Source organism: Pleurodeles waltl, chromosome 11 (assembly GCF_031143425.1).
Source record: "Pleurodeles waltl isolate 20211129_DDA chromosome 11, aPleWal1.hap1.20221129, whole genome shotgun sequence".
Lineage (NCBI taxonomy): Eukaryota > Metazoa > Chordata > Amphibia > Caudata > Salamandridae > Pleurodeles > Pleurodeles waltl.
Genome location: NC_090450.1, coordinates 785,917,532 through 785,936,897, shown reverse-complemented (window position 1 = coordinate 785,936,897; position 19,366 = coordinate 785,917,532). Strand labels below are relative to the sequence as shown.

Below are 19,366 nucleotides of genomic sequence, written 5' to 3'. Positions count from 1 at the left end.
GAAAAGGTCCTTTATATCGTCTGCATCTTATACCTCATGGAAAGTTATACTGTGGAAGAATATCACATTTTCCAAGGATCAGTATGGGGTTTGTTAAGAGGTAGGGAAACGTCTAGAGCCTTCTCAGTAAGCCCAAAGTGGATTTCAGCTTTAAGACCACCATAGGGCTTTATCTTTTACCTTTATGATGTCAAGGACCGCCATAGACTTTCCACAAAACTGTTAGAAGAAATACATAAAAGAGGCCCAGATAAACCCGGTCCTACTTGCCAACAGTGCCAAAGCTATTGACATTAAATAATCAAAGCAACTCCGAAAAATTGGCAGGGTTATCACCATCAAATTATTCTGACTTCAAGATTATTGATACTTGAAAGACCATCCTGATTGATGTCGAGACTAAGACCATCAAGGGATAAGCTGCCAAACATAAGGTGTCCCTGCTTTTCGTGTTGAGCTGCATAGTGATGTGAGTAATCATCATCCAACGGGGTCATCATTTTACCAGCATTTGAATATATTTGTGTTGCTCCACTAAATAGAATATTGATGAAAGAATAATAACTTGCAAAGATGCCTAGAGTACAGACAAAACTCTGAAGTGCACAGCAATACCTCCTCCTTTTGGAGCTCCAAAAACGAGGTGTATGGAGGCTCGAGTATACTGTCCACTCCTGCCACTGGAAATGGCTAGTGAGTGCCTAAATAGTGCTACATTGTACTTCAGATAGATATACTCTAATCATATTCCATATTCATATTGAAAACAAGACCTCCGAGGGCAATAAAACATCTACATTTTCCTGGAAACCTCATTATTCCTATCCACAACAACATAATCAACAAGAGTTTCATAGGTAGAGGAAATTGTTAGATTCCAGGAGAGTTTGGTGAGGTAGCCACCAAATTGACCTGGATGTGCTTTAGACCAAGTCGTTAGTCATCTGTGAGACCCTGCAGCACACAACCCCCTTTCAAAATGTGTCATAAAGAGCTCTAGGTATGAAGCATCTAGTTAGGACTGTTTCATATTATAAGATTATACTCCCATTTGATGTTTCAACACTGAGGCAGACCCTGCATCTGTATTCCAAGTTGGCGCTTGCAACCAGCTGCAGTTAGCAATGCTGCCTGCAGGGGAACCATTAGAGGCGAGATACAGCACTATTTTCTTGTGACTGCAGGCTCTGTGGTTGAATGAAAGGCATTTAAGGTCTACATAATGCTTTAAAACGCCATCTGGAGTTCGAATGGTATTAAATAACAAACAGAATCCCCTGGAGAGCGAGTGAAATATTTTGGAGACACTAGTTAACCATCGAATTTCGACAGAAGTAAAACCGGCGACTGTTAGAAAGACGTGGCCGGACAACACATAGAAGTGGACAGGGCTGGGTGGCTTCTTGCTTGACTAACTTGTGTTGATAAGGTACTTATATCAGTAGCGGCATAACGAGGTCTTGAAGGGCAGGTAATGCACAAATAGGTTGTTATAAATAAAGTTTTCACTAAATAACGTGCACCATTGTATTTACTTCACAATATATCCGGCAGCATGCTCTCTCTAGTGATTGCTTACAGAGTGCTGATTTCAATTTATTTGCCTGCGAACAGAGATGCTGGACACTCCACTCACATTAATCGAAATCAAACGGGTGATGTCACAGCTGGTCCCCGACTAGAACCCAGGCAGTAATAGTCTGCCAGCTGAGTTCTACAGCACTTCTCAGGAACAGCTGACGCAACACTTACAGTATATCTACTTAGTTGCTAAGGTGAAAGATGCCCTGCTTCCCAACACAAGTGAAGACATCATGTAGTTCTACCAAAACCCAATTGTGATCCATTTGACAAGTAAGTCAATCTGGATTGCGTAATTCTAGGCAAATTCGTACCTTCGCAATTACTAGCAGTGGCAGTGTTAGCTTTGCTAATTCACCCTGACCAAAGTGGCCTTGTCCACTGCAATAGTATTTCTCGATTTTGGGGCTCTTTCACATTCTTGATGGTATCCCTGAAAGTCATTGAGTTTGGCTTTGAACTCCATTGATATGGAGAAAGCCTCTGGCTCCATCAGCTGAAAGTATCTCTTCTTCCTTTTGAGAACAATACGTTTTTGGAGAGGAAATCACGGTGTGGATTGTGCTCCTGTAGTTAAGTCCCATGGCACTCGTTGGGACTGGTAGTGTGTAAAGAATAGCGCAGAGCAGGGATCCCTAGTATTGCCTTTTCTGCTCTCTCTAGCAGTGGAAATGCTAGCTAGCATTATGAGCTCGCACCATGAGCTAGCAACATGATGTAAGTGTCAACAGTGACTTTCGCACCATTTTATTAATGCAGGGATGTAGGAGGCTGGCCTGGTTTGTAGTGGTACCAAGGGGTACTTATGCTCTGCACCAGGTCCAGTTATCCCTTATTAGTGTAGAAGAGGTCTCTAGCAGCTTAGGCTGATAGAAAAGGGTAGCTTAGCAGAGCAGCTCAGGCTGAACTAGGAGACATGCAAAGCTCCCACTATACCACTGGTGTCATATGCACAATATCATAAGAAAACACAATACACAGATATACTAAAAATAAAGGTACTTTATTTTTATGACAATATGCCAAAAGTATCTCAGTGAGTACCCTCAGTATGAGGATAGCAAATATACACAAGGTATATGTACACAATACCAAAAATATGCAGTACTAGCAATAGAAAGCAATGCAAGCAATGTACAGTCACAATAGATTGCAATGAGAGCACATAGGTATAGGGGCAACACAAACCATATACTCCAAAAGTGGAATGCGAACCACGAATGGACCCCAAACCTATGTGAGCTTGTAGAGGGTCGATGGGACTGTAAGAAAACAGTGAGGGTTAGAAAAATAGCCCACCCCAAGAGCCTGAAAAGTAGGTGTAACGTGCACCTAAGTTCCCCAGAGAGCACAGAAGTCATGATAGGGGAATTCTGCAAGAAGGTACAACACCAGCAATGCAACCAAAGTGGATTTCCGGACGAGAGTACCTGTTGAACAAGAGGACCAAGTCCAAGTGTCGCGACAAAGTCGAGATTGGGCAGATGCCCAGGAAATGCCAGCTGAGGATGCAAAGAAGCTGCCACCGGATGGTAGAAGCTGTGGATTCTGCAAGAACGAAGAGGACTAGGAACTTCCTCTTTGGAGGATGGATGTCCCACGTCGTGAAGAAGCTTGCAGAGGTGTTCACACGCAGAAAGACCGCAAACAAGCCTTACTAGCTGCGAGGGTCGCGGTTAGAGTTTTTGGATGCTGCTGTGGCCCAGGAGGGACCAGGATGTCGCCAATTGCGTGAGGAGACAGAGAGGGCGCCCAGCAAGACAAGGAGCCCCCTCAGAAGCAGGCAGCACCCGTAGAAGTGCCGGAACAGGCACTACGAAGAGGAGTGAACCGGAGCTTACCCGAAGTCACAAAAGAAGATCCCACGACGCCGGAGGACAACTCAGGAGGTTGTGCGTTGCAGGTTAGAGTGTCGGGGACCCAGGCTTGGCTGTGCACAAAGGAAATCCTGGAAGAGTGCACAGGAGCCGGAGCAGCTGCAAATCACCGGTACCCAGCAATTAAGTCTAGCGTGGTGAGGCAAGGACTTACCTCCACCAAACTTGGACTGAAGAGTCACTGGACTGTGGGAGTCACTTGGACAGAGTTGCTGAGTTCCAGGGACCAGGCTCGTCGTGCTGAGAGGGGACTCAGAGGACCGGTGATGCAGTCTTTTGTTGCCTGCGGTTGCAGGGGGAAGATTCAGTTGACCCATGGGAGATTTCTTCGGAGCTTCTAGTGCAGAGAGGAGGCAGACTACCCCCACAGCATGCACCACCAGGAAAACAGTAGAGAAGGCGGCAGGATTAGCGATACAAGGTTGCAGTAGTCGTCTTTGCTACTTTGTTGCGGTTTTGCAGGCGTCCAGAGCAGTCAGCGGTCGATTCCTTGGCAGAAGGGGAAGAGAGAGATGCAGAGGAACTCTGATGAGCTCTTGCATTCGTTATCTAAAGAATTCCCCAAAGCAGAGACCCTAAATAGCCAGAAAAGGAGGTTTGGCTACCTAGGAAGGAGGATAGGCTAGCAACACAGGTAAGAGCCTATCAGAAGGAGTCTCTGACGTCACCTGCTGGCACTGGCCACTCAGAGCAGTCCAGTGTGCCAGCAGCACCTCTGTTTCCAAGACGGCAGAGGTCTGGAGCACACTGGAGGAGCTCTGGGCACCTCCCAGGGGAGGTGCAGGTCAGGGGAGTGGTCAATCCCCTTTCCTTTGTCCAGTTTCGTGCCAGAGCAGGGCTGGGGGATCCCTGAACCGGTGTAGACTGGCTTATGCAGAGATGGGCACCATCTGTGCCCATCAAAGCATTTCAGAGGCTGGGGGAGTCTACTCCTCCCCAGCCCTGACACCCTTTTCCAAAGGGAGAGGGTGTAACACCCTCTCTCTGAGGAAGTCCTTTGTTCTGCCTTCCTGGGCCAAGCCTGGCTGGACCCCAGGAGGGCAGAAACCTGTCTGAGGGGTTGGCAGCAGCTGCAGTGAAACCCCAAGAAAGGTAGTTTGGCAGTACCCGGGTCTGTGCTAGAGACTCGGGGGATCATGGAATTGTCTCCCCAATGCCAGAATGGCATTGGGGTGACAATTCCATGATCTTAGACATGTTACATGGCCATGTTCGGAGTTACCATTGTGACGCTATACATAGGTAATGACCTACCTATGTATAGTGCATGCGTGTAATGGTGTCCCCTCACTCACAAAGTCCGGGGAATTTGCCCTGAACAATGTGGGGGCACCTTGGCTAGTGCCAGGGTGCCCACACACTAAGTAACTTAGCACCCAACCTTTACCAGGTAAAGGTTAGACATATAGGTGACTTATAAGTTACTTAAGTGCAGTGGTAAATGGCTGTGAAATAACGTGGACGTTATTTCACTCAGGCTGCAGTGGCAGGCCTGTGTAAGAATTGTCAGAGCTCCCTATGGGTGGCAAAAGAAATGCTGCAGCCCATAGGGATCTCCTGGAACCCCAATACCCTGGGTACCTCAAGTACCATATACTAGGGAATTATAAGGGTTTTCCAGTAGGCCAATGTGAATTGGTGAAATTGGTCACTAGCCTGTTAGTGACAATTTGTAAAGAGAGAGCATAACCACTGAGGTTCTGGTTAGCAGAGCCTCAGTGAGACAGTTAGGCATCACACAGGGAACACATACATATAGGTCACAAACTTATGAGCACTGGGGTCCTGGGTAGCAGGGTCCCAGTGACACATAACAAACATACTGAAAACATAGGGTTTTCACTATGAACACTAGGCCCTGGCTGGCAGGATCCCAGTGAGACAGTGAAAACACCCTGACATACACTCACAAACAGGCCAAAAGTGGGGGTAACAAGGCTAGAAAGAGGCTACTTTCTCGCAAGGGATGTTTCTATTTTAGCCAAAATGCAGCACTTAGCACATTTAATGCTGTTTCTGATGTCAGTGTAAATAGAAGTAAATCCTGCTTATTTCATATAGATCATCGCAGCACATTCAGGCTGAAGTCTTCAAAGTCATTGTAACTGAAGTGGAAATTATACCCGTCCCAATAATTATGGGTACAAATGTAGAGGCAAGCAGGGTGTATCATTGCTGGAAACATTAGAAAAGCCCTCATGGCAGATAGGTCCTTGGTTGCATTCTGGAAACGTCTCCCATTATTCACGAGGGGTAGGATAACATTGATCAAATGGTGCATCTACCTAGGTTATTGCATTATTTTAGCAACATTCCGGTGATATGTAGACAACATTGTTTCCAGGAACTTTGATACTGCTGGTAAATTTGTACTAAGGAGCAGGCTAGCTGTGTTTGCCGATTGAGGAACAAGGCTTAAGTGCACCCTATTTAAAATATTATTTTTTGCAGCACAGCTCCAACGGGTGGAGGAGAGGCTACAGCCAGAGTAAAAGACTGAAACTAGATATATATGCAGAACGTTGGGCATAAAGGCAGTAGTCAAAATCCTGTTTGGAAATTACAAGCTAGACTCTTCTTTCTTAAAACAGACAAGCACTGTTAGGCTATGTATTTTTACACCTAAACCCTTATCCTGCCTTCCCAAATTGAAGGTGATAGCAAAAATAGTCTATTTGAAATCATGGGCCAATGCAAAATTGGCATGTAGGTGATCTGTGTTATTCAGGGGAACGTCTAACTAGTTTAGAAAGTAGTCAAGACTATAGCATCTCAGTAGGGGACATCTTAACTCGTACGTTATTGGTTAGAGAAGTCAGGCTAATGTGCAGGTGAGTGCCTTCTGAACAAGTCTCATGAATTAATTATCATTTCTTACTCTAGGCGGTTCTAGTCAGCTTGTATCGACCCTTTATTAGTATTGGAGGGGTACAATGAAATAAGATCTGAATGAGCTAAAAAGGAAGAGGAAATTAAACCTGACATGAGAATTACTGGAACAAGAAAAGGCTGTGGACCTCGGTCACCTTACTGAAGTATCAAGAAATTTTAAATTCAATCTCTTTAGAGTTAATTATGTTCCTCGAACCCACTTAACACTGAAATGCCTGCACCTGGGGATGCAGGATGGGTGAAGCAGTGTTTTCGTATGGTGTGGTCATGCCCTCCACTTCTATAAACAAGTGCCTTGTTGGCTAGCTATCATAAAAGGCAGATGCTATGTGTGCAGACCTCAGTTATGGCAGTTGTATATTTTTTGACTTAGTAATGTTGGTGGGAAGACGTCAATTGTGTTGAACTGGAGTTCCTCACAAACACATACGATGGCCATATGGAGAGCTGAACTTCTAAAGCGATCAAATACATATGTTTCTAATGCTCTGATATAAGCAGACATTTTTAGTAGATGTCTTGTGCTTCATAGAATCTAAGGCTGCTGACTAATGTAGTTTTTCATTGTTTGAAAAAACACGTTGGACTCTTTATATCTCTTTTTCTCTTTTTAGTTGTTACTTGTTTGCACAACTCCTAAAAGTATAAACTTTGCAAATGAGAATTATACTTTCCGTTTCTTTGATAAAATCAGTAGTGACGGATTTAAAAACGTAATAATAGCTTACTTACTATACTTATAAAGGTCTGATTAGTGCACGTAACAGCCATTATGTCCTCTAGGTAAAGGCCATCACATACCTCTTTCGCCACTATTGTGTTGATTAAGGACTTTTTAGAGGGATTGCAAATATATTTCCATCGGTCCTAAGACTGTATCAACATTAGGAGCTCTGTTCGTCCTAGCTTTGAACTAACGAACAAAGCCTTTTTACATCATCTTTCCTGGACACGTTTCTAGTACCTGTCACTACTACATGAATTGTTTAAGGTAGTAAATGTTGTGCTTACGTACACCCTGCGCAGTTCTTCACAGGATTACTGTGATACTGAGCACTTGTCTGACCTTCCTCTGAAAAAGTAATTTCGGACTTCTGTATTTAACAAACTGTATTGTGCTCTACTTTTCTTTCCATATCCCCCACCCAAAAATCCATTCACTCTCGACGTGAGAGTTCTTCTGTAATCTGATACTATTTGGACAAACCAAAAGATGTCAGAAAATCAAACCAATTTTTCATTAGTTACAGTCCTGTATACAGAGGGATGCTGTCACCCAAAGTCTGTAGCCCATTGCATTGTGCCACATGTAACCAGTTACTTCCAAAAGGCAGGTACATATCTCTTAGGGATACATAAGTCAAGTTCAACTATTGTAAAAACAGCTAAGCAGCCTTCATAAGAAATATCCTAATTGTTTATATTTGCTGTGATATTTGCTGAACAGGACCCAGGTTGGCTAACACTTTTACAAGGCACTAATGCTTGCAGTCTGGCTCCAAAATAAATGCCCAGGTGTGGTAAACGTCTATGCTCTACGTTGTTAGTAGAAACTAGGGGGCATATGTCAGTCCACCTCCAGTAGTATCTCTGCTTTCAGTGTTTTCACTAGAAATGAGGGAACATTTGCCTTTCTGTACATTGTTCATGAATTCTCAAAATCCCAGTTCTTCATTTTGCAATCCTGTTTTTCATAAAGGAAATCTGCTGTGAATTCATGAGCAACTCACTTAATCTCCTTCCCGCGATACCTGGTGAATGGAGAGCAATGGGCAGTAATAAGTTAGGATATGCACTTCAGTAAAAGTGACTAAAGTTACTAAACTCTTGGACGATAGGGTCAACTTGAAGTGTTAAAGGTGCAGAGTAATGACTTTTCCTATGTTACCATGTGAGGCTGTGCTGCAAATTTGTACAATTTCTTAATTGTTTTCATTTTTTGTTTTTCATTTTAAAAACTTTGGCCTTTTGGCAATTTAGAGGCTGCTGTCTCTGTGCAGTCATATTTAGAGATAAAATGGCTATCTTTTATGAAAATTATAACGGTCCATTAGATAGACCTACATATAAAAAGAAAAATATTCGCTGAGATCCTGCTTGTACAGTGAGCAATTCATTGGTAATGAATATAGTGAATAACTTTTCCATTCTTGAGATGTTGATGATGCATACTTTAAGCTATGGGCATGTTGTTCTAGGTATTCTCTTGTCTGGACCTGCTTATCCACACACATATTTCAGGGCATATTGTTTGTAATCTGATTTCACAAGGAGTGGTTCACTTGAAGTAAGTGTTTGCTAATCTGGGTTTTCCTATTTTTTAGAACAAAGATGTTGAAGATGTTGACTCTCAATTTTTATGATGTGTAGAGCTTTTCGCATGGAAATCTGGACATGTTGCTCTAGATGGGCAAAGTTTGGCTCCTTTTGGCCGCCAACTGTGAGTGCTGAATGTGCACTGCTTAATTGTCTGAAAGTTGACCATCACAAATCCTAGCTGTCAAACGTCTGAACATTCCAGACTGTCCAAGTTCAGTCTATCAAAGCATGTGACTGGCAACTGAGAAATACTTTCTGGATTTGGGATATGTAGTTCAGGACTCTGTGCAAACTGTTGGGCACATCTAAACTGCTAGTTCTAGAAATGTTGTTGCCACTGTAGAAATTCTTAATTTTCAAATGTAGCAAAATGGCAAAGAGGATTCCTTGTACAGAACTTTTCACATTTCTAATGTTCTGGAATAAAACTATCAATGTCTGTCCAATGCTACTTGCAATTGGGAATTTAGAGTACCTTTTATATTGCTCAACAACATTCCATGGCTGTCAAAGGCTCTAGCATTTAATCTCCACACATTCCAAGACAGAATATGTGTTCAGGAAGATGCTTAACGTACATATTTGCTTTTTTACAAAATAATTTGGTACAGCACATAAATTGGTATTTCAAAATTATAATAATAAAATTGTGATATAAAAATATGGTGTCAAAATTATTGCCAATCCAAAAATATTGTGGAACAGAATGCAGAAGGTAAGAATATCATTTTTGTAGATATCAAGCTTTTAAATATTATATGTAATATCATACCCTTCAATATAGTTTTATAAAATATTGTTTTTACCTAATATAATATATATTAGTTATTGTATTAGTATTTTGAAATTTGTTTTCTGTGTTTTAACATAGTAATTAATAATTTAAGATGTAACCGTGGGTTGTTGGGTTTTTAGAGGATTTGCTTCCCTAACCGTAAGCCCAGACGTGGAGGAAAATATTTTCCTAATGTTGTCTAATCTTCCTTCCTTGTCTGGAGGTGCTGTAATTGGTGTTGATGGATTCTTTCAATGCCTCTGCGCCGCCTGTGTTATCACTGAATCTGGTTTCGGATAGCCAATTAGACATGCTGGGGCATCTTCTGGGGCTTTATACTTATTGTCTAGTCCCGGTAAGACGACAGTTACCATGGGTTCTTCATACCCATTAAACCTTCTTCCCAGATGTAACTTACTATATGAATGGATCGTACACTCTTTTGAAAGAGCTCCTTAAAATCATAGAGGAAACAATCCATTTGTTTAGTTGGCAGGGGGAGCGTGAATCTCTTTGCTGCTCTTTCAAGTAAATTATGGTAAACACCCAATGTCTCCTGGGGGTGAATCCATAGGAGAAGGAGATGGAGATGATGGAGTTGGGATTAGGTAGTTATCCCATTCAAATTGTGTGTCCTGAAGTTCTCCTTCCTCCCTCTCCTCATCAGAGGAATCGCTGTTCTGTAGAACTTTTCTTTGCGGAGTACTCCTCACTGACCTGGGTGAGTACGTATATGCTGGAGTGGAAGGATTTGGTAAGGGAAGCAGAAGTTCTGTTGGAATGTTTTCCGACTGCTGTTGTTGATGGAAACCTCTTCTTGTAGTCCGACAACATAAGTTGGAGGTCATTAATGAGGGAGCTTGGAAGACACACCATCTCCTCATGCACAGGGCGTTGGTTTTACTAAGGAGTACAATATTGTCGATCATACTCTTAGTCATATTCCTCTTCTTCTTCCTGATATTTGATGTGGAGCTGAGAAGGACTATGAGCCACCCTAAATGGCCCCTCTTCATCTGAATCTTCTTCCAAGAGATGGGCTGGGACTAAGGGTCTGATCTTACTTGGAGAGGTGCTGTGTGGTGTTAACTCATCACTTCTGTTTGAAGCCCGATTTTTTTTTTTCTTCTTGTCGACGGAGCCGTCGGCAAAGTCGTCACTGTGTGTAAAGGTCCGGCATTGGTCGTCGTTGACAATGTCTTTGAAATTGGGATGATCATCAACAAAGGTGTCGCCAGTATTGTCGTCGTCGATGACAATTTTATCTTCAACATTGACGGTCTAGTTTTGGATACCTTTGACACAGACATCGTCGATGAGCAAGAGGAAATAGTTAACAAGCTGGAGACAGTGGATGTCGTCATTGATGAAGCCAACGTATATGTCTTAGTCGACGACGGTGACGAGGACCTTGTCGACGGTGGAATTCTCGGCGACGGTCTGCCAGCTGCAGGAGTTGAAGAACATTTTTTAAATGCATGAATTACCTTTGGTGGAGGTGTCGATGGTTCTGAAGAAGGCTTAGAAACCTTCTTTGAAGTAGAAGGCAAGTCCTTTCTTTTTTTGAAGAGAAGATTTAACCTTCATGAGGTGATGTTAGAAGGCTGCAGCCTTTACCAGACCCTGATTGGTCTTTTTGAAAGTTTTAGAGGGCTGTTCTGGACCCTTATCGGAATGAGGTGATCTTTTCCTCTTTTGAGACCTTTTGGAAGACCAAGCAGACTCCTCACTGTCCGAAGCTGAGACCGGGTTTTTCCTGGTTTTAAACTTCTGCAGCCATATATTAGTAGTCTTCCCTCTCTATCCTTTGGTGTTTTGGAAGAAGAAGTACGACATACCTTAAATTCTTTAGCAGAATGATCAGGTTAGAGGCAGTAGATGTAGTCTCTGGGGGTCTTCAGAGTGAAGTCTTTTCTTTCCACAAGTACATCAGGTTCTGAAGAGACTTTTCCTCTCCTTGTCAGACATTATGAAGATAAGGTCAGTCCAGAGGTGTTCTGAGTGTGAAAACACTCTAGGACAATTGAATATATGTGATCTGTAGTGGAAAAAAACTATCCAAACAGGAAAAAAGTGAGCACAGCTCAGTGGAGACTCCCTAGCACAATGTGCAGCAGAAAATCTGAGGGACTGGAGCTTCTCTCAGGAGGATTCTAAAGGGTGGAGTCATCTAATTGGTGGACTTTAAAGTTTAGTCCTTGTTTACATAATGACTTGGATAGATCACTTAAGAGTAAGGCTTTAGGCCTCTATTATTATGTCTATGGAGACATTATCTTTTCTAAGGTACTGGGGACTCCCATCTCGACGACGGGGAATGATTCAAGCATGTGAATCTATGAAAGATTTCAATGCTGGAGAACTATAGTTACAGGTAAGTAACTTATTTTCTTCTTGCTTCTTATTTGTGACATAGTTTGTCAATCTTGTATTTGTCTGTTCCATGGAGATTTGCCTCTTTACCTTTGCTTTGATTGACTGGCATCTCTGCTTCCATAGCTTGCACTTCAAACAATACTTCCTTATTTTTTGTTAAACACCCCATGAAAGTGTGTGTGTTTTCAAGCTGTTTTTCTTCTGTACTTTTTCCATCTGCATTGCTTTCTTTCAGCTGCCCCACTGCCTGTTGTGCTCACCTATGTGTTTCTCCCCATTGCCTCCCAGCACCCTATGTGTTGCTTCCATATCCTGCCCGTGCCGTCCGTATTGCTTCCCAATCCCTATTGCCCTCCCCCATGTTGCTTGTGCATTTGTTGACACCCACCGACCACATGTTGCCTGTGATTCATCCTTCCCACATGTTTCCGTGTTCTCCTGTGCTTCTTCTTCTACTGGGACCTCCTATGATCCTGTTGCTCATTTCCCCCTAGATCACTGAACAAAAAAGAGGTTTAGCATATTTTATTTTATTTTTAGTCATCTACCTGCCTCAGAAAACTAAAAAGAGAACAAAAAAGCACCTGCGTCTTTTTGTAGGCATGTGCCTGCTTGGTACACATGCTTTTTCCTTTTTAACTTAAGCAGCACTGCATAGCCTCAGGGATGTTGTGCAGTGTGACTAAAATCCATTGGCAAAGCCAATAGGCAACAAAGGTAAGACCAGTTGGCATTTCCAGTGCTTGTTTGGAGAGGTTCCATCATCACCTCTAGTGCAAATGCTTTTCTCTATATTTAACTAGGCACTAACTACTGCAGCCAGTTTGTAGTGCAAGCAAGAAAGTAGACGTTTAGACAAATGATAAGATCTTGTTTAATTCCAAAGGGGGGGAAGCTGCTAAAGTAACTTTATAATATTGTGTTGCAATCTGATATTGAAGTGTATGGGTTAGGTTTTGTAAGCATAGGGCCATCATACTGGAAGGGTGATCCGTGAATGAAAATGGACATGTTTCCAAGCAGGTGTTAATTGTAAAGTATGCATCTTTACTGGCTCTGCATTTAGCTAAAAGGAAACTGGGCACCATATCCCCCTAATAAGGAAATGCTCTTTTTTGTATGATTACCCTCAAAGTTTTGGGTTGATGCTTCTGGATTTTTCAGTTCTGAAAGTCCACCGAGGCCTGCTAAACAGACCTCAGTGCCAATGTTCTAATACCTTACAAAATGTATGTGGCTACCCCCAACTGGTATAAGCTGAATTACTTAGAAGCCCCTAGTATATGGTACCAAGGTCTCCCAGGAGATGTAAGTTAAGGTGCCCACCCAGGGCTGCAGCACTTATTGTACCACCCTGAGTGTAACAAAGTACAAAATGTCTCCCAGGCTTCCACTGCAGCCTGGAAGAGCAGTTTTAAACTGCTAGTTCGACTTTGCAATTTAAACCAATGGCAAAGCCCCCACTCCCGCAATAATATGTATGTCTCCCCTAAGGAAGACCTATTGAGCTCTAAGGCAGTATGCAATATATTATTAAGTGGGGCATGTACTTTATTATGTCCTAAAAGTAAAACTTACAAATGTTGTTTTTACTGTGGAAAACCTAGTAGCCTACTTGGCTAGTGCAGAATTACAGGCTGCCCTTTCAGTACTTCTAACTTCTGAATAGGACTAATAAGTTCAATCAAATTAATTTTGGTACTAAATCTGACTTGAGGTCCAAGTCGAATTTAATGTCACTTTTAATATGCCCAGTTTATCCAAAGTCCTTTCATAGCTGCTGGCCACCAGACAGCCTTCCACCCTCCTGGGGAGTAGTGTAAACAACTCCCAGGCGTGGGAGCAATAGATGCCTGCCACAAGGGGAGGTGTTAGTTCCCCCTTACAGGATGCCACGTAGGGTGTTAGCCCAAAAGGTGAGCTTTGAAGGAGAAGTCAACTTTGGTGGGCAGATAGCGATCACCCTCGAGTAGGGCTACCCCTTTGTTCTGGTAGACTGGCTGGCGGCAGGAACAGAGGGAAGAGCCAGTTGCCAAATTGGTTCACCTGTGGGTGTGTAGCCATAGGTAGCCCCTAGGGTGGGCTTCCAAGCAAGGCTTCAGACATGATGAGAGTGGGCACAAAAGTGCACTCTGGGATTGGTAGATACCACACATAGCCGGAAGTCGTCACATGGGGATCCGGGTAGCCCATTGGCTAGGAACCGCATCATCCCCCAGGGCAATTTGTGGGCATAAATATTGGCCCCCCTAGCATCCTGAACCTCAGATCACATCTGGACTGGAGAAAGGACTGAAGAGGACTGTTGTCCCTTGCTGCTTCTTGAACTGATGAAGAAGGGACTGTACCTGTGGTGCCTGGCTCATGAAAAAGTTGTTCCGGAGCCCCAGACCAAAGCAGTGCACTCTTGAGTAGCGCATTCTGACTAGTCAGGAGTCATCATGAAGGAATTGCCACTGTCTGCTGGTGTGCAGCCAAAGAGACCTCCACCTTTAACTAAAAAGTTGCACCTGTGTCTGTTAGACCTGGGAGTTGCCAGATTGTGGATTGGTTGCCCAAGATATACACTAGCCCTCACCAAAGGAAACTGCTGGTCTGACTGTGTACAGAGATCTTTAGTCCAGCCACTGCTGTACTTCTACTGACCACGTGGCCAAAGTTGCCCCACCTTATCTGTTGACCGAGGAATAACCGCAAGGAGCCCCCTGTTGACTGCACAGCATCCTGAGCATCTTTCAGCATCCTGTATCCTCAGCATCAGGACCACTCTATTAAAGTCAATGCCGGTTTTGATGTAAAGTGTGGAACCAGACTTGAGACTGCTTTGGTGATGAGGTAACTGTCCAAATATTCCTTATAGGCTTCCCTGACCTTCCGCCTGTCGAAATTGGTCGTCCATGCCAGAGTAGCCAAATACAACTCTTCCAAATTTTCAAAAGTTTACAAACTTCACGGTTACCAACGCCTGATTGCACTTTGGACTAAAAAGCTGAGATTTACTTTTTCAACAGTCTATTAATGGAACCCTCCAGTGGATTTTGCTCATCTCGGTATCTAAAAATTCATAAAAATAGAATTTATTGTTAAAAATTGGGGTTGGATTTTTGTTGTGTTGGGTAACTTTCTTATTCTGTTGAATGGTGCTTCTAAATTCTTTACATTAGTTCATTTGTCTAAGCCCTCCTGCTCGAAGCCACAGCTATCCAGGGTTGAGCAAGAGGTTTTACAAACAAGCCTGACTGGATCCAAGACTGTTTCGTGAATATAGTACCCAATGGGGTCGCACAACCACACCATATAATAAACCAGAATCCTCACACCCCTAATGGCAGATGATTTCAATTTTCTCCAGTATTACTGCAGTGTTATATTTGACGCTTATTCTACATCACTACATTAGTAATTGTAAGTCACCCTGAACTCTTTCGTGTGAGTCTGGTTCTGTAGACCGAGAACAGGTACCACCATATCCTCCACAAGTGGGTGCTTGTTAGTTAATGGAATGGTGTTCATAAGTGAAAACTTCTTAAAGATAAGTGCGTGTGACAGTAAGAATTTTGGAAAGGAAGTTTATAGTCCGTAATAGTGAAAATGCTTGCAGCACTCTTGACATTGTCATAGTGGAAACTTGTTTGTCAATGTGGGGTACCCAAAGCAACCAACAAGTAATGATGAGAACATATTTCACAGCAGACACATCCCAGATATGGCCGCCCTCGAACATGTGCTGTTAAGCGTGTATGTTCCATTCTTGGTTAATTGCCAGTCTGCACTCCCGACTTTGGTTGCTTGTGGGAATGTTTTTTTTTTTTTTTTTTTGTGACACCACCTGCTCTGTTCATTCCTACACAGCTAGTGATAACATTGTGAATTAATCTGTCGTTTTTAGCCCTGCTTGTGTGTTCCGAAAATTCATTTGTTATTGATTCTGTCTTTTCTGTTCCTAGGTGGCTATAAGGCGTGTTCACCTTGAGGCTTTGAGGGTTTCAAGGTCCTGCTTAGTTTGCAAGAATAACCTTTCCCCGCCACTGGTTCCCAAATTCTGATGCTCTAGTTCAAGCATTGTTTCTTCATTGTTATGCAGTCTATGAACAAGCCATCTTGGGTGGATTTCTGTGCATAATTTTTCTTCTGCCTTTTCTTCCCAGCATGTGTTCTGTGAAGAGTGCCTCTGCCTGTGGTTTGATAAAGAGAAGACCTGCCCACTGTGCCGTGCTGTTGTGGTCGATTCGGTACGGTTGTGGAAGGATGGCACCACGTCGGCACACTTCCAGGTTTATTAACACACCTCCCTTTTGGATACTGTGCAATGAATTCAGGACTTGTGTCATGCTGAGAAGTGCTGGACTCTAAAGACTCTGTTGCATCATCTGCCTGCCCCTCCTAACTCATCACCCTCCACCACCACCTTTTTAAAAGCTGCTCAAAGCCAACCATCATTCTTCATGTTCTTCAGAAACGGTCGCAGACAGTATCCCTTCTTGAACTTGATTAGAGATGTGGTCCTCATCTCATCAGGACCACCGAAAAAAGACCACAAGTTGTTAAATAAGAATTGGCACATTGAAAAAGCTGGTGTACCTTAAGATATGGTGCATAAAGTGCAAGTTGACTGCGGTATTGCTGAACTTTGTTTCGTCTGCACATGAAAATTCTCTGTTAGTGATTTCTACTTCTTTGTCGGTTCTGGTGGCTGATAGACTCATGGATTAACTTCATGAATCTCTGTTCGACTTCATGGTCACATGGTCAATGCTTGGCGGGTCTACTCATTCTTAAATCCTTCCAAACTTGATAACATGAGTACCATTAAGATTAGCAACAGTAGACATCTATTATTTAACACAAAGGTGCAGCAAGGATTGATTGTGCACTTTACAAATATATATTCAATTATGTTGTTATGCAGATGAAATTCCTAATTTAAAGTACGGCTTGCATTTCCAGATGTCTATTCTGTTTTTGTGCTCTTAATGTGTAGAAAGATGTGTGCAAGTCTCAATGAGTGTGTTTGTGAGGTTATGCAAATGTCAGTCGCGGTTTTAAATGTGTATATCACTGAACGATCATTGCACTTTTGCTGTGTGTAACTTATGCCGATGGCACGAGTGTTAAAGTGAAAACAACAGCTAGGCAAATATGATAGGGCATTTCCGGGTGTGCCACGTGATGGGCTTCTAGCCTGACTTCACAGTAAAAGCTGTGGGTCTGATGCTATGAAATTGCTTCTCCAAATTGTTCATGTTGCAGCTGCTCGGGTGAATGAGATATTGTGCTCTTAGGTTTCCCTGCTGGAGTTTCCTAGTTCTCACTACCCTTTCTTGCACATCAACAGAGGCTCCATCCACATTCTGGGCTGATGAGATTCACTCACTTCAAGCTTACTGTGCTTATCTTTGGAAGCTTGCTTGCATCGTCTTCTCTATTCGGAAATTCCAAGTATCACCTGCACATGAAATGTTGTTACTTGCTTCCTTCATATTTGTTCAGGAAAAGGGTCGATTGCAGCAGTCTCTGGGCGACCTCTTCCTCACATTTTTTGTGATGCCTGGTCACAGGTTTACCTGTTATTTTGTTAATCTGTAGCCTCTGTACACGTAGGATGCCGCTTTTCCAACGCTGATGTTAGGCTTCTAGTATCTGACCTGTAGCCTGGTATATAATTTGCTAATGATTGAGTAGCAGTATCTGCTTTTATGGAGTTTGTTCCTTATCCTTTCATCGCAATTCCGGAATGCGTTGCCCCTACATCTTAAAATAGCGGAGTCCTTGCTGTTTCTAGAAAAACTTGAAGGCCTGTCTGTTTCTCAAATAAATCACGTTCCCTTCTAGTTTGGGCTGCACCGGGACAGCTTGTTGGTATTAGTGCATTTTGTAAGTCGGTTTTACCTTCTCTTACATCCTGGTTTTGTCGTTGCCATCAATAGGTGACAGACTAGATCCAGTATGACACTTTTTTAAACATCCACGATTAATAGGTTCCACTGTGAGTGAGGAATGGGCAGAGGTGTTCCCATTTTACAAATTTTCTCCACAGTTAGACACATTGCACAAATTACAAGCTGAAAAGGACTCATAGATTGGGAATATTATTAAGAAATAAACAATGGATATGGATGGTTAAGCTTACACGTGGTAGATATATTTGCAAAGGGTTGTGATGTAATCGTGTGTAGTAAAATTACTGCAAAAAGAATGTAGTGACAAATATTAGGAGTGTCCTATTACCATAGCTGAGCTGAATACACCTAAACAGTATTCGAGAGAACAAAGGAAGCACCACATTAAAGTTTGAGAATTTACAGCAATCTTTTTGGTTTTGAATGTAACTTACCCTTTTCTCCAGTTAAAGCTCATTTGGTGTACCCATATATATATATATATGTGTGTGTGTGTGTTTGTTGTGTGTGTGCACGTGTGTGTGTGTTTTTCATTGCATTTTATGTAGTTTTGCATAACAGAGCATGCATTGAACCAGCCAAAAACATGTTGATCACTGGCATCTAGTTGATGCGCTGACAGTCAGTAGCTTGCCTGCTTGAGGTAGATGCGTTGACAGTCAGTAGCTTGCCTGCCTGAGGTAGGCGAGGATAGCACCCTTTGATTTTGGTGTACCATTGTAGCCTCTCTGGAACATAATATGTTAACACATAGCAAGGGGTTCCAATTCAACCACCGTTTAATTTTATTACACATGTCTGAGGCTGGTGTTAAGCCAAAAGCTACTTGGTAGCCTACAGTATAGAAAGGCTTGGAGCCACTGCTCCCCACCAGTGAGGCATTGATGGAGCTGATTTTGGTTGCCTGGATCAAACCTGCTTCTGCAGCTGTGGTAACCGGCCAGGTCGCCCTCTACCATCATTCATCTCTTGGGAAACTGAAGTATTTTTGATGGCTTAAGCTTCTTTAGAGAGCCTTGTTTTTCAGGCTTCCACCTCTCTATTCTGATATATGGCCTCCTTTTAACATCCAACAATGTCTTAAGTTATTGATCTGCACACTGTTACTAACAATTGTTCACACTCCACAACCCAGGGAGGAAAAAGACAAGAAACTGACATCAGTCCACAAGTATAGTATCATATACGGCTCCATTCTGTTAATTCCGAGGCGGTGTGGTGTCAGCACGGAGCTGCAAAACGCCACCAAGGTGCACTTCTACAAAAAAAACTCTGAATCCAATCTGGCACCTGGAAGATATTCTAAGGAGAAGCATATGCAGTTATAGTATCCACCAGAAAGAGTGTTCCTAAAAGTAAGTAACTTTTTTTCATCTCCCGCTCTTCAACCACCTCAAGTTCTACCTCCAGACCTCCTAACATCTCCTATTTTTGGGGCAGACTGTGACACTATGTCCTTCAAGGACTTTGAGCCTCTCCCCAGCAACTTTAGTACATGCAGTTTATGATCTCTGTGTTTTAGGACGAAGTTCTGCTTCCAGCCTTGTCAGTCCCTGATCGCTTTGGCATGCTTGCCTCTTGCATCTTGCTGGTGCCCCACACTCAATGGCTCTTGGGTTTACTCCAGTGGGTGGTGTCTCCTTTTC

The 19,366-nt window shown here is 42.9% G+C and overlaps 1 protein-coding gene across 5 annotated transcripts in view; it reads left to right on the top strand.

The window, feature by feature from the left end:
* Positions 1–16,760, top strand: part of RNFT2 (ring finger protein, transmembrane 2) — a 253,869-nt gene extending 237,109 nt beyond the window's left edge. For all 5 annotated transcript variants that reach the window (XM_069214511.1, XM_069214509.1, XM_069214512.1 and 2 more), the window contains one exon: positions 15,969–16,760. In XM_069214511.1, the coding sequence (XP_069070612.1) occupies positions 15,969–16,103 (135 nt within the window). In that variant the 3' untranslated portion in view covers positions 16,104–16,760. The remainder of the gene's footprint in view (positions 1–15,968) is intronic.
* Positions 16,761–19,366: the final 2,606 nt, after the last annotated feature.